The sequence below is a fragment of the Neomonachus schauinslandi genome, chromosome 3 (genome assembly GCF_002201575.2).
Source record: "Neomonachus schauinslandi chromosome 3, ASM220157v2, whole genome shotgun sequence".
Lineage (NCBI taxonomy): Eukaryota > Metazoa > Chordata > Mammalia > Carnivora > Phocidae > Neomonachus > Neomonachus schauinslandi.
Window position 1 is genome coordinate 157,469,911 of NC_058405.1, and position 14,894 is coordinate 157,484,804.

Here is a 14,894-nt window from a genome sequence, read left to right on the forward strand (position 1 = left end):
AATATCTTTGTATTCTCCGTCCTCACAATCCAATAAAGAGGGTGCAGCCACTTCCCACTGCAGCTTGGAGAGGCTAAGTACTTTGGCCAAAGTTCCACTATTAGTCACACACAGAAACACACACACACACACACAGAAACACACCTTATGGATACACGCCAAATATATATGCAAGGTACCAAATTGTACAATTAATTTCACGAAATATGCTCTTTATGAAGTAAATGCTGGTATGTACAAAAGGGAGTAAATATGTTAAGTTGCCTTTGAAACTATCAGGTAAGTGCACTTTGCTGGGGGGTACCATTTTTAAAAATCTTAACACCTGATTTGCCAATCTAGTCAGCTATCTATCTACAGTAAGGCTCCCCATTCATAAATGAGAATGAGGTCACTGTCCCAATGAAAAAAGGTAAAACCTTAAAGCACCTTATCCCCACAGAGGCTCAATCTCACCCTTCAACATATTAATTCCCAGAACTACATTTTCCTCCAGATTCCACAAAATCAGGGTTACTGAGTTCTTCAGGGGGGATCAAAAATTTGGTGAGCCAAGCTTATGCCAACTGGCAGATACAGCTTTCAATCAGCCACCTGAATTATTTTGGGAGGCTGGAGGCATCACCATTTCCAAAAGCCATAGTGCCAAGTCAACAGAAAGATTACAGGCAGTTTGAATCAAGCTTTCAGACTATGGGCTTCAGTTTTTCTTCAAAGCTGCTTATGAAAGAAGAACTGAGTGAAACTTTGATATTTACGTCAAGTCACAACTAAGGGGTAGGTTTGCAAAATCAATTGTGTAGCTTTTATACTCACTGCACATTTACCACATATGTCCTTTATTACACAGTGGAAAACCATTAAATGCACAGTAGTTTTGCCAAGTGGCATTATGCATTTAACAGCTTTATTCGTTTAACAGCTCCAACTCTCATTATATTTTGCCATGTGGTACATGGGATTTTATGCATTTAACAGTTTAAGAAGGCTCTATGGTGTTTTCTTTTCATGTATTTCATACTACGGTTGGACATCGTATCTTAGCAAACTGTATTTCAATGATTTCATTGATGAGCGAAGACTAAGAATAACCTGGAAAAATTACTACATTGAAATTAAAAAGGAAAATGAGTATTTCAATTCTCTTCAAAATTCCTTGATATTCTACTCCTTTCTCTTTATCAACATCTGAAAAATAACTTAAGTCAGGTTACTGCAAAACTATAGGTAAAAAAGGCTAATCCCAAAACAATATAATTAGTCTAAATACAATATTTAGCTATCTATCATTTTAAAGATGATAATTTAATTTTCATTGAAAACCTTCCTGCTTAATAGAAATACAATATTCAGTAACTCCCTTTCTTTTCAGCACACAACAGAAGATCTGTTAAGGAGATGCTGGACCATTTTACCATTTACATATGTGGGATGAAAACATTTGTCATGCAAGGCCACAGAGGAAATCAAGCTCAGAATCAAAGGACTCTCAAAATAATGCTTTAGCTAACTTTTGTTTCCTCCACCATGCACTGGATCATTATTCATCCTAGGGATAAATAAGTAAGCACCTCAACCTAACCCATTTTAGGAGAGGGTAGTAGTTATCCCTTTAAACGAATGAGACGGATAGTGGATCCCATCAACTATGCTGCTTTCAGAAATAAAAAACCTAAGCATCTGCTTACCCTTTTCCCTGGAGCATTCCATTCCCCACAATCCCGGCACTGAGAAATTGTACTGGATAAGCTTCTATGTTTTTCTGTTATAAATTTTAGCACTCGTTCTGGGGACCCCCCGCAACATGTGTTTTCTCCTGGAAAAAACAACTGTATTCTACACATAAAAGAAACACCTGACATGGCAAGGTGTCTCTGGGGCTGGAGAAAAGAGGTTATTATAACAAAGTCAGCAGTTCCCCTGGTGGGAATACGAGAGGGGATGAGACAAGATTCCAACTGGGTCTCAGGAAGATGCTGTTTTGTACATGCTAAGTTTTGCTCAAATATCAAAAAAAAAAAAAAGAAAAAAGAGAAAGAAAGAAAGAAAAGGGATACATAGCAATGCTTAGAATTATGAGAGAAAGCATTCAAGGCTGATGCTTTTTAGAAAAAAAAAAATCTTTAAAAGAAAAAATATGGGTTTTAACCTAGTCTCTATTTTGAACTCCAGTGGGAATAAAAGCAAACCGTAGAGCAAAAGGCAGAACATGACAGGTTCCCTAGGGATTATTATTGTTATTATTATTATTATAGGAACAGATGTATTTTTATTGGTGGGAGGAGGAGAATGGTCTAATTCCAGTCCTCGCTTTCGCTCTTTTAAAAAACCACTCACCTGACTTTTATTTGCAGCCACTTTGGCAAACAGGGCTTGAGACACCTTGGCCCTTTTCATCTCCTGTTGGATCTCGTCATAAATGGCAGCTGTGATGTTGACGTTGGCGCCGTCCACCTTAATGGGGAGGTCTGTTGTCGGTGTCGAGGTTTTGGCCTACCAAGAGACCATGAAAATAATAATTTAAAAAGTGCTGCATTCAGCCCAGCCATCTGTGCAGAAATTACTAAAGGATTTCAGTCAGCTGATGCCAAACTGCATTAGCTACAAAGGGACACTTCCTGTCCATTATTCTAATCAGGTTAATTGTGATTGGAAATAATTGCAGTGCATTCCTATAGGACATGCAGAGTCCTGTCAACCCTGTTGTTTTCCTCACAGTATCCTAGACAGTTCACAGGTAGGATGGCTACTCTGGGCACCAAACTATAAGCGATCACCTAACTGCAAAACAAGCATGCAGAACACACATGCAGTTACCTTTTTCTTTCTAAAAATGGCACACCTTGGAGGAACAGCCAATTCTTCCAGAAAAAAAATGAGTAAATGGGTAGAGGTCTCTAAATAATAAATTATTACTCAATTTAATGCACTCCCCCGAGTCTCTCTCATTCTTTATTAAAGCTTTACATATGTCATTTGAGTACGTATGGTTTCTCATCATTATCATCATTATGCTACCCAGACAGTCACCTAATTTCACCTAGGAAATCAGTGGAAATGAAACAAAATTTCATTTCATAAAACTAGGCTTCAGAATGCCTTTGATGTGCCATTTTCATTTCCTTAAACTCATATTGTGGTTTTATGTATTCTGCTGTGCTCGTTTTAATTGAATGATCTCCCATCAGCTTCAGAGACAAATGAAGGACAATCTAGAAGGTGTCTGTACTTCTTGGGGTTAAGATAACCCTAAAACATTTGTGTCTCCATGATCCAAAAGACTGTCAGGAGCATTTACTCTGGTGTGTAATGAGAGGGGGCTGGGAAGCCTTCTCAGAACGCCCGGCCGCAGGACTGCAAGAAAAGTCACCCCTGATTTTTGGTTCCTGGGCACACTTGGCTGATTTGAACTAAACTGGGTATTTTTCGGTCTCCACTCGCCCTAGAATCCCAAAACAAGGCAGTTGTCACCAAATCATTACTTTCCCTCTACGGATGCCCTGAGCTATTCCCCCACTGAGGAAGCAGCCTGCAGATCTGGAGAAAGACACAGCATGCAGCCTGGACACTGTGGGATCATGCTCCATGGCACCTTGAAGCCGGCATGAATATCCCAAGTTTCTCTGCAGGCTTTCGTTCTTGAGAGCGCTCACTGACTTTTGCATTCTCCTCTCTCCCTGCCCCCTACTATTTTCTAATTACCACAGAATAATAATAACTATATTGTATGTGGTACTTTTCATTTGCCAGGCACTCCAGAAAGTGTTTTACTTTTGTTATTTCATTTAATTCTTTGAGGAACCTGGTAAGTTGGACTTTATTATTTTCATTTTACTGAGGAAGACAATTGAAAAGAAAAGAGGATACTCAACCTGCTGGAAGGACATGCAGCAGCAAGTGACAGAACCATGATCTGAATTAAAGTGCTTTTGGCTCCAGAGCATTGGCTCAGGATAATGCACTATCCTATCTCCAAAATCTCCAGTTTAGGCTGGGTGCTAAAGAAGATGCAAACATCTTCTTGCCTTTTAGTTTGGGGTCTTCTCATAATAATCCAATTTTCTGTCATTTTTTTTTTAAAGAAAGTCCTTTATCTTCTCAAAATTTCTAGTTAATCCACAGTGCTTTACCTGTTAAGTGCTTATTTTAGCATATCAATCCCACCTTTCTCAACTGAAATTTCTTCATTAGCCTCACTGAGTATTTCATCTTACTTGACTGGTCAAATCTTCTCTAGAACCCTCAGGGCTAAAACAGAACCCCTCAAGGCACTATAATATATGGTTAGGAGCCCATGCCTTGCAATCAAAATAAGCAGAGTTCAAACCGTAGCTCATGCAACCTTACACCAGTTATTTAACCCACCAAAACCTCAGTTTTCTCATCTGTAAAATGGGAATAACCACACAAAATGGTGAGGACTGAATTCATGCAAAATGCTCACAGTACCTGATACACAGCAAGTGCTCAATAAATGATCATTCTTATCTTTATATTGTTTTGTTGTTGTTGAGTACATCAAGAAATACTGGCCCACTCAAAGATTATGAGAAGGGTCTCTGAAGGTTTAATTTAACATTTTTAGATTTCTTCCATTTGTTTTAAACCAATAATAAAGTGTTGATGGGGTCTGGGAAACGCTCTCCATCAACCTACGTAGGCTGCCTGGGTGTTCTAGAATATTGACTCCAACTAAAAGCTTCATCAGTGGATGCTCCTCTCACATTTGTTCTCACAACGAAAGCTTTACTAAGGATCTTTACTACTGAGATATGTATGTAAAGAAGTTTGAATAGAATGTAATCAGAAAATGTTTTAAAAGACTTTAATAACTTCCTTTTCTCAATGTTTAACTAACAGAAAAAGAAGAAAGTTCCAGAGAATGTACAAATGCCAGTGATATGACTATACTCTCAAAAAGATTTTATATCTATTTTCAGAAATCTCAAAACTGTGAAATTAAATGATCAATTTCCCTGTTATTCTTGTCCGTAAAGGGCACTTCTACATAGGAATTTTCTAGATGAGATTTTTCTGCTATTCAATAAAGCAAAATACTGACCCTGTTTTCCCTGGTAAACTGCTTTGACTCTGAAAACTATCAGGTCTTTGAAAAGGTGTCTAAGAAATAATCACACTAGAAAAATATTACAAAGAAGCAGAAAATGAACCACCAAGACCCAAGTTATTTTCTAACAAGTAGAAGTGACTTTCTGAGTTGGTTAAATGGCCATAAAGTATGGCTGGACTCTCTATAATGATTTATTGGGCTTCAAAAGTGGCAAAATTATTGGTGAATTTAATAGAAGTAAATATTAGTGCAAATTAACAACTCGTCCAACTCAATAGCTCAGTATGTATGCCCCAAGATTTTAAAAAGATAAATAAAAAGAAAAAAGCTTGGTTACATTCATCCAAAGTAAGCAATGCAATCAAGAGACTTATTTTTGGTTTAACAGTAACTAAAACCCATAATTCACCAAAGACTAAAATGTAAGTATCACAATTTGGCACTGCATGATAGAAAATGATCTTCAGTTAAAAATCTATTGCAGAGCAAAAAATAGTTATGATGTGTGAAAAAAATGGATGTACTTGAAAAAGCTCAAATATTTCTACTAGAATAAAATTCTGTTTCTATGTTTAATCAGTTCCTTGGAACTTATTAGAAAACACTCATAACACCAAAATCATAGTATCTACGCAAACAAAAACAAAAACAAAAACTTTAGTTTCAAACTACCCATTTTTCTGATTTGTACAAATGTGTACCTGTGAAACATTTGTTTTGAGATATAACTTGCAGGCATCCTAGCAACAGTGAATGAGATGGCTTTATCATAAATCTATTGGCTAGTAAGAGTTTGGGGGAAATAGAAAGTAGGCTATAAATGAACGGGCTCAGATGTGAACCGGAAAGATCACTTGGCTGACTTGAGACCTTGACCCCTTTATAAAGTCAGGATCTCTGAGGCACACAGCATTATTAGATGTATGTATGCATTTGCAGGAAGACCAGATCAGAATGCTTTTAAAGTGCGGAAAAAGGAGGGAAGGAAAGCTTATTCATCAAGTTCTGTAGGGAGGATGACCCTAGGAAGGAAAATCATTAAGGCCTACTTTCCACTACTACTGTGTTCTAAGGGATCACTGAATGATCTCCCAAACATTCTGATCCAGCCACTGCACATACATGCTTCCACCACACAGAGATTTCTCCCACATTTTGTCTTTTTTCAGATTGCATAAAGAAGAGTTTGGATTACTCTACTTGTCCCCTGCCCCCAACCCTAACCAACACCTCCCAACCCCCCTCCCTGCCCAGTATCCAAATAAATATACAGTTTAAGGAAAAGCGGTGTCCTTGCTATGCAAACTCAGCTTCAATTCAAATCCCCTGGCCCCATCTTAGATAACTAAGCAGCTGTGTGCAAACATTCTAGAGCCTACCCATCCACCCACTCCTGCCCCTTCTGTGTGGAAGAATGGTTCTTTTCTAAAGGGACAGGAATACCGTATGACACAGTAAAGGATAACTACTATTACATGGTCAGAGGTTCACATCCTCTGACCAACATGATCAGTGAAGCAAGAAATCCTTGAATTAAGTCTCTTAGTTTTTGAGAGAAACACACATTCAGTGAAGGCAAGATGTTTCCAAGGCCAAGAGTGAAAAGTCAGTGGAGCAAATATCTCACCTGAGGGGTTCGGGAGGAGCTGGGACTGCTAGAGGCTGATGAGACCATGCTCACATTGGGGTTCATGCTCCGCTCTCTCTCGTCCTGGTATATGCGATCCCGCTCCACTTCCGGCAGATTGAGGAAATTCTGCATGGCCCTCAAGTTTACTAAAAGAGACTGAGAGGCTGTCCGAGGGTCTTCTTCCTTACGCAAAATCTCAGACAACAATCCCTGATTAAATGGGAAAAAAAAAAAACAGGCTAAGTCATATCTGCAGGTATGTGTGTGGTTTCCAACATCTGCCCCCCTCCCCCTTTATTTGTTTGGTGTAACCAGCTGGCTGTGATGTCAAGAACCTCAGTCTAATTGCTGAGGGTTCTCCAGCAGGAAGATTTTGTGGGAATGTGCTTGCCTTCCAGGGCTGTGCCTTATTCTAGACTGTTCTATTCTGACACTTTATCATCACTGTAATAATCGTCAGCATACAGAGATGCCAGCTAGCAAGGTAGGCGCTCGGAAGCCTTGTGAAACTGCAGTTACCACCAGGTGCCTCCTACAAGTATTTCAGGAACTGTTAGAACTCTCTCTGCTTGAAACTGGGAACACTTGGCAGTCCTGCTCAGCTTTACAAATCTGCCAAGTTTGGTAAATTTAGTTCCGACATTTAAACAGCATGGGAGATTTACATCGACTTAAAAAAAAAAAAAGTTTGGCTGAATTTCTGTGTGACTGGTCACTGTTTTCAATATAGATGTTTCTCATGGCAAAAAAAAAAAAAAGACCAAAGCAAATGGCCATAACTTGTGTTAACCCTCTGATAGCTTCCCAATCCACATACATAATCGGTATCCTTATATATGTACCTGAGAGCACCCAAACCTTTCTTCTGCCCCCGGAGGAAGAAGCTCTAATCCCACCATTAAAGCAATGGAAATACTGTCACATCTGGTGAAGGATCAGAGCACACATCAGGGAATGCCATGTATAGGCTCAGATAATTTCTGAATATGTGACTCATCCATATAGAAAGCTTTAAATAGGAAGCTAGTGTTTTCATGTGTTCTGATGGCAGGGAACTCACAAAGAAAAGGAAAATGTTGATGAGTCTAGAGAAAAGTAGTACGCACTCAAGAAAAGGGCTGGAACACAGAAGTAATTTGGGCAAAAGCTAAACCATGTCTATTCTGCACTCTTGTTAGATTATCACACAGAGGCATCACTTTACACTTCCAACTCAGGGCATCTCTTCTCAGGGCAGTATGAGACCAGAGTCTAGCATTATCCTCCAGGAAGAGCTAAAATGTTAACCTCTGTATTTTAGAACACATGGGGCAACTCCAAATCGTGAAAAGTAGATGCCAAAGACATTTCCACTGAGGGGAATGTTAATGCAAAGAAAACACTATCAGGTTTGTAAAATACAGCTTAAATATAAAAAGGTGTTAGATGCAAGAAGAATATACAACCTCTGGTTGGGCAGAAATCTTCAGGGTAAGATAGGGAATTTTTAAAAATAAGTAATGCATTATAATGTAGTGAAGCAAATGTCACAAGAATGTGCATCACTCGACTATCAGCACTCCAAGGAGGTAATCACCACTCAAAATATCATGTAAGACAATTTATAAGCAATCTACAAGTAGTATGCCACATGATAGTTCTGAAACATGGGTGTCATGTTGCTTTGATTACAGAAGTCTTTGCAAATAAGAATAAAATATGCCATACAATGAAGCTAGAAGAAATGTTAACAAACGTGTGTCTGTGGGCATGCATGCCCAAAGAAAGGAAAAGGTAGGACATATATGTGAAAATACTATATCCTGTAAAATGATTGTAAGAAAATCCAGATTTCTTATCATGCTTTTAGAAGCAAGAGACATTTGCCTTCCAGAAAATGTTATACAATCTAGGTATGAATTCCTTTTTTGGTATTAAAAGTCAGTTCTGCCTTAAGTTATCCTACTTTCCAATTGCATTAAGCAACTTGAAATATTAATAATGAATTTGTCCTAAGATAAAAATCTCCAAATTAATATGTAGAAAGGCAAGAGGGAAGTGGATTTAAAATCAATACCAATAAGACACTAAGACTGATATTTTCTGAGCTTTCTTTAATAATGAACTCTGCACATATGGGATGAGTTGGTCCCCTCCTCCTCCTTCTTTCCCTTTCTCTCTCTAGCATAAGCAACTTTAGCATTTTAATAAATCTCAGACTACCAAATTTGGAGGAATTTTAGGGGTGTCTGCATGGATATATTCCTTATGCTAGTTATGACAATTATACTTACAGTATCTCAAAGGCAAAATTTGTAAAAAGTATTCTTCTGTGAAATTATTTTTGCAAGTGGAGTCCATTATAGTGAAGCTCTTACATACAAAATGGTGAAATAACAAAAACTATTATTCTAATGGACCAGATTCAAAAGAGCAAGTTTGTTCATTCCTAATCAATAAAAAAAATTATTCCGAAGCACAGAGGTCTTTTACTTGTTTCTTGTTTGGCTTGGTTCACTTTATTTTTTTCCCCACACAGAAATTGTGGAGTTCCTTCCCCTACATTTTTTACATGTTGGACAACCTTAGAGAGAAATGAATCCATCTCTAAGAAAAATCAAGACAAAGCATCCTTGTAAATGACTGCTCATCAGCATCATTTCTGAAGTGAATGAGACACAATGTTTGTATTTTGAGGGGGCTGGTGGAATATACTGTTGCCTCTGTTTCATTTGCCTAATTGAAGATAAAGTCTCAAACCAACAAGGTGGCCACTGCTGCCTCCATGTATTGCCCCAGAGAATGGAAACACTGTTCTAAATTATTTACTTAAAGTCTCATCTGTGTAGCCATGGTCCCAAAGCAGATTCTTTTTACATCAGACATTTTCAACAACAAGTGGCTAACTGGTGAGCACAAAAAGAGTTTTAGTTGTTTTGTTGAGTCTTTTTCATTTTGGTTATTTATGTGCTCTTCACTATTTAAGCTGGAATTTTACAAAATATAGTCCAAATTCCGCAGGCTCATGAATGTAAAGTGAATTTATTTAGTTAGCTGAAAATCATCATGCGGGGGGGAGGAAATCATAAGAAAATCTATGGCATAATTTACACCACAAACCACCTTATCTAATTATCAAGATAAGTAAATGTTTATCATATTGAAACTGTCTTGAATAGAACATAAATTAATAATTTATCTCACATAAATATTTCTAAAGCCCTTGCCACTATGTTGTCTGGCATTTTTTTTCTTCTTTTTTTTTTTATTCTTATTGTTGTCTGGCATTTTAATTATCAACCAGCCAGGCAGGAGCTATCACTTGAACATTCCCATTACACAGCCCAAGATACAGAGAATGCGGCATGGCACCTGGGTGCTGGAAAAAAAAAATGTACTTTTATGAATAGAAAGGTCATGAATATTGAGAATGTGAAAATTGAGGGAAATTAATAAATTAACCAGGATATTGCTTATTAAACTTTCATATCAGTAATCATATTAAAACATATTGAAAATATTGAGTAAAGTGGTCATTAAGAATTTTCCTCATTGTACGCAACAGAGCCTTCTCAAGGGAAAGATTATAACAATTCCCAGCATGGTGTTAGCTGAGGTTATGTAAGACCAGGAAACATGCTGACTGAAAAGGAGTAGAGTGAACATCTGCACAGGGAAGAAAGACACCTTGCACAATAGCTCTTGGGTTACAAGCCACTGAAAAAAGAATGGAGTCCAGCAAAAAGAACCTCAAATTGACCTTCCCCTTAGCCTTTTTTTTTTTTTTTTTAAGATTTCATTTTATTTATTTGACAGAGAGAGACACAGCAAGAGAGGGAACACAAGCAGGAGGAGTGGAAGAGGGAGAAGCAGGCTCCCCTCAGAGCAGGGAGCCCGATGCGGGGCTCATCCCAGGACCCTGGGATCATGACCTGAGCTGAAGGCAGACGCTTAACGACTGAGCCACCCAGCACCCCTCTCCTTAGCCTTTTAATGGATTTTGTAAGCTTTATATTATTTCTAGTACCCACAAAGAATATATGACTTTGGCAGAAAATTCAATAAAAACAAAATAATTAAAAGCACAAGAGATAATATAATGCCATCTAGCTTGGTGGCTAATCAGGCTACCTCCACTCTACAAACAAAACAAAGAATTAGGGCTAATTTTTAAAATGAAAAATTGATATACTTATTATTTCTAGTATTTTAAATAATATTTATTTGCGACAAACTAAATGACCTCATAGTTTCTGAATCTGCAATTTCTGTTGATGAGCTTTCTTGTTTACGTTATTATGATTTCCATATTTCTTCAACAATTTATATAGTTTGCCCCAAATTGTTACTGTATAAAATACATGCTGATACTCAGAAACGCTTAGGAAACATTACCATGACTGGCTCTATAAAATTTAGTTCTAAGTTTCTGCACTAGCCCTTGAGGCCTTGTCTGAGACAGGTGAGAAATTGCTTATGATGGACCCTTAATTCTTTAATGGAGCAAGAAGAGAACCAGAACCTGTACTAGGTTTTAGGAACACTGAGTCTGAGCCCCTCAGACCTTCCCAGGACTGACAGCAACAGCTGAGGTCATTACTGCCTAGATTTTAACAGACTCTCATTCTTCACATCTCCCAGACTTTTTGGTAATAGGTACATTGAGTTTGGGGGTTCCCTAGATAAATCAGTGGGAGATAGAGCCTACAGAATTACCAAAAAAATGACAGGTCAGTCTATTAATTCATTTCTTATGACTTGGTATGAAGCTAAGAAAGGGATGAGAATATTAAGAAAATGCAGATTCAGCTGCCAAGGAGTTCACTATATGATGGTTTATAGAAACACAATGTAAAAGATGACAAGTGTCATAAATTCTAGATAGAATGAGTGCCGGCTCCGTTCACAAGAGGGTAAAAGTATTGCCAACTACAGGACTCAGGGAAAACATTTTGGAAGAAGTGGGACTTAACTTGGCTGGGATTTGAAATACACATCGTACATGGATATAGAGATAATGATGAGACTAGGCAAAGGAGGATAGGCAAGTGAGGGACTAGGCAAAGGGGGATAGGCAAGTATTAAAACATTATTAGAAAAAGAAAGAGCATGACTGATCCAGAATGCCTAGAGAAGTTTCTTTCTTTAAAAGCTTTAAAAAAAAGTACAAAAAACTGATAGGGCGGTAGAAGACATTTTGAAGTGAAAATACTACAGTCCACATTAATATAATTCTGAACTACTGGAGTATACACAAAATAACCAGCAAACATTACCCCCAAAATGAAGTGATATTAGATAATCTGTTCAGCCTTTTTGTCACCTGCAACAAATTAGGCTTTCAATATGCAAAACATCTTCCTTCCAGAAAAACAAATGATCATGATTCCATTTAATTGTAATTTAATGAGGCATAATTTATTTTTTAAAGTGATATACACCAGGTGTGTACTGAGGAAACTGGCCCAGCAAACCCCAGTGCTCCCTCTTGGAAAAAGCCTCAAGCTAGCTGGAGACTGTTTTCATTTCTGTAAATTACATTTCTGTTTGTGGCAGTTGAAGTGGGAGGTATAAAGGGTAACATGCAATGTTCACATATTTATTGTAATATATACCTTTGAAGTAACTCAACCAAAAAATACTCATTTATCATATAAGCAAATAGTCTGAAAGTGTTGAGTTCCAATCTGAACAAAGATTTTAAAGAACATAAACCCCATCCCCTAATAATGTATTTTAATTATTTATTGTCAGATGTATTAACAAAGTATATAAGCTATTTAATGATGATATTCAGAAATCAGCTTACAACTCTTCAAGGATATATGAGGTGAAACATATGTATTAAGTACGTGGTAGTGAGTCGGAAAATATAATTAGTTCATATTTATATATTGCTTTAAACAAATGATGTCATAACCAATCAGCAAGGTTCAAAGACACATATGCCCCCCCATTTTATAGATTAAAATTATAGAGAGCGGAAGGTAGAAGGGGCCTTGTCACTCATATCAGCCAACCCCTCATCCTGCCCTGAGCATGATCTGTCTATTACACATACTTCCCTTGAATTACAAAAAAAAAAAACCCCACAAAAACAAAAAAACAAACCCTAGTACCCTCCAAAGATACTCTTCACGTCTCACTCTCCATGTCTTCACTTTTCATGTTTGCATGCTTATTTGTTTAGCCTTACTTTTCACACAGTTCTGAAATGTCTGGTTCCAGCTGATGTGAGAGCCAAAAACTGGTATTCTTTTGTGAAAATCAGGTAATACCAAATTCCTAGCCTAATCATACAAAGTGAGCTCTTATATCTTAGTGGTTAATGCACAGTTATCAAAACTGTGAAATCAGCTGCATCTCTGTAGAAAGTATTGACATCCTACCATCTGAATGCTGACCTAACAGAATTGGTTCTTTCCTAATCTCCAATCTCATTTCCTTCTAGACGCTCCTGAGAGGCATTTTCCCCTCTGCTCACGAATATAAACAGGTTTCCCTGGGTTCCATATTCATAATCTACAACCCCACTATGAACCTGAATGCTGAAATTCATTCGTGTAACGCTAAAAATACTCAACCCCCCTTCACCCCCCAGAGTACTGCTTAGCCATGAAGCCAGAGTACTTAGGCTGATTTGAATAAAAGGTATACAGGGCACAACAATGACAATTTGATTTTTATTATTAAAAATGATGTGTTAAATCCTCAAAGAAAATGTCGTTATTGCATTAGTTTAATAAAACCTCTCTTTATTACAATATTTCTTTATTAGGAAAGACAGCCTATGCATGTAGCATTTTTGTTAGGATGGGGGTGGATAGAATTGAGCATCTAAAGGGAATTAATGTACTCTGCAAATATAAATGCTATATACAAAAGTAACATTTGCAGACAAATGTTGTTGCTGTAGAAATGTATTATGTAATGAACTAAAATGTATATATATGTGTATATATACTGCAGTTGGCAATACTTTCTCCCTCCTTTGAACTGAGATGGCACTAGTTCTATCTGGCATTTATGACACTTACCATCTTTTACACTGTGCTACTATAAAACCTCTTCTCCCCATCATACAGTAAATTCCTTGGGAGCCGAATCTGTATACTTTGTACTTAGTGGTTAGTTGAGAACATATGGGAACACAGGGCTCTAAGAATGTACCAAATGCATTTTTTTTTTTCATTTTTCTGAACAGCCAGCAACAGGCCCTGGTGGACCACATATTACACTCAAGAGCTTTTCATCCAACCTATTGTAAACACGAAGGTAATGGAAACTGAAATTTTGGGCCGTGCAGACTCTACTTTAGAACAAATATTTCACGGACCCTAAATCTGCAATTTATCAAATGAAACACTTCCCTCAAAGACAGCTTTCTTTCTAATGTACATAATAAAACATCACTTTGCCACCTGACACATCAGAATGCAGTAAGCATGCAACACAAAGTGAATGGGTACAGCAAAAACATTCATGAAACCAAAACTGTCTGGCTCTCTTAACTGCAATCCCCTTGTCCAAGCCACTCTTGAGCACATACAATGGAGGAACTTAGCCAAAAACAGATTTCTGGAAACTTTATTATTTTTACCTACCTACTCAATGCAAAGATAATGCAACTAGATAAACAGTTTTGTTTTGTTTTATTTTTTCCTCCTTATTCCTTCCCTTCTTGTCCTTTGAAAGTCTTAGGTACCAGAATGGGGGGCTATGCACAATCTAAGTCAAAATTTTTTAAACACATTAGTACCCCAAAAGCAAAAGCAAATAGAAAACTGAACAGGTTCCCTTTGGAAACATTTACCAGTGGTATTCTCAGCTCTGGGCACATACGTGGTTTCTACTAACACCTCAAGTACCTGGCACATGACTGTTGCATTCACAAAGTTCTGGGCCCTGCTTATTTCTAGTTTCTATGTGTATTGTGTGAAACAACTGCTGGCAAACTGCCAAAAAAATTTACTAGCTTTGGCTACTTTGTCAAAACATTGGCAAAAATAGTACTTTCCAAAAACAAAACAAAACAAACCAAAAACATACATTTAGTGAATATTTATATCTCAAATGTATCAAATGCATTCAGATATAAAAAGTAAAGCAGTCTGTTAACATTTGAGTTGACTTTGTCCTTAAAACAGTTAAAAAACATTATTTTTTTTTTCCTGCTGAAATATGTCTACATTAACTTCAATCACCTTGTCCAAG

The 14,894-nt window shown here is 37.4% G+C and overlaps 1 protein-coding gene across 1 annotated transcript in view; it reads right to left on the reverse strand.

Annotated features, from left to right (window-relative positions):
- The window catches only part of SATB2 (SATB homeobox 2), a 180,964-nt gene that overhangs the window by 49,200 nt on the left and 116,870 nt on the right, over positions 1–14,894 (reverse strand). The window contains 2 exon segments of the mRNA XM_021703069.1: positions 2,338–2,493; positions 6,699–6,911. Coding sequence (XP_021558744.1) covers positions 2,338–2,493; positions 6,699–6,911 — 369 coding nt within the window.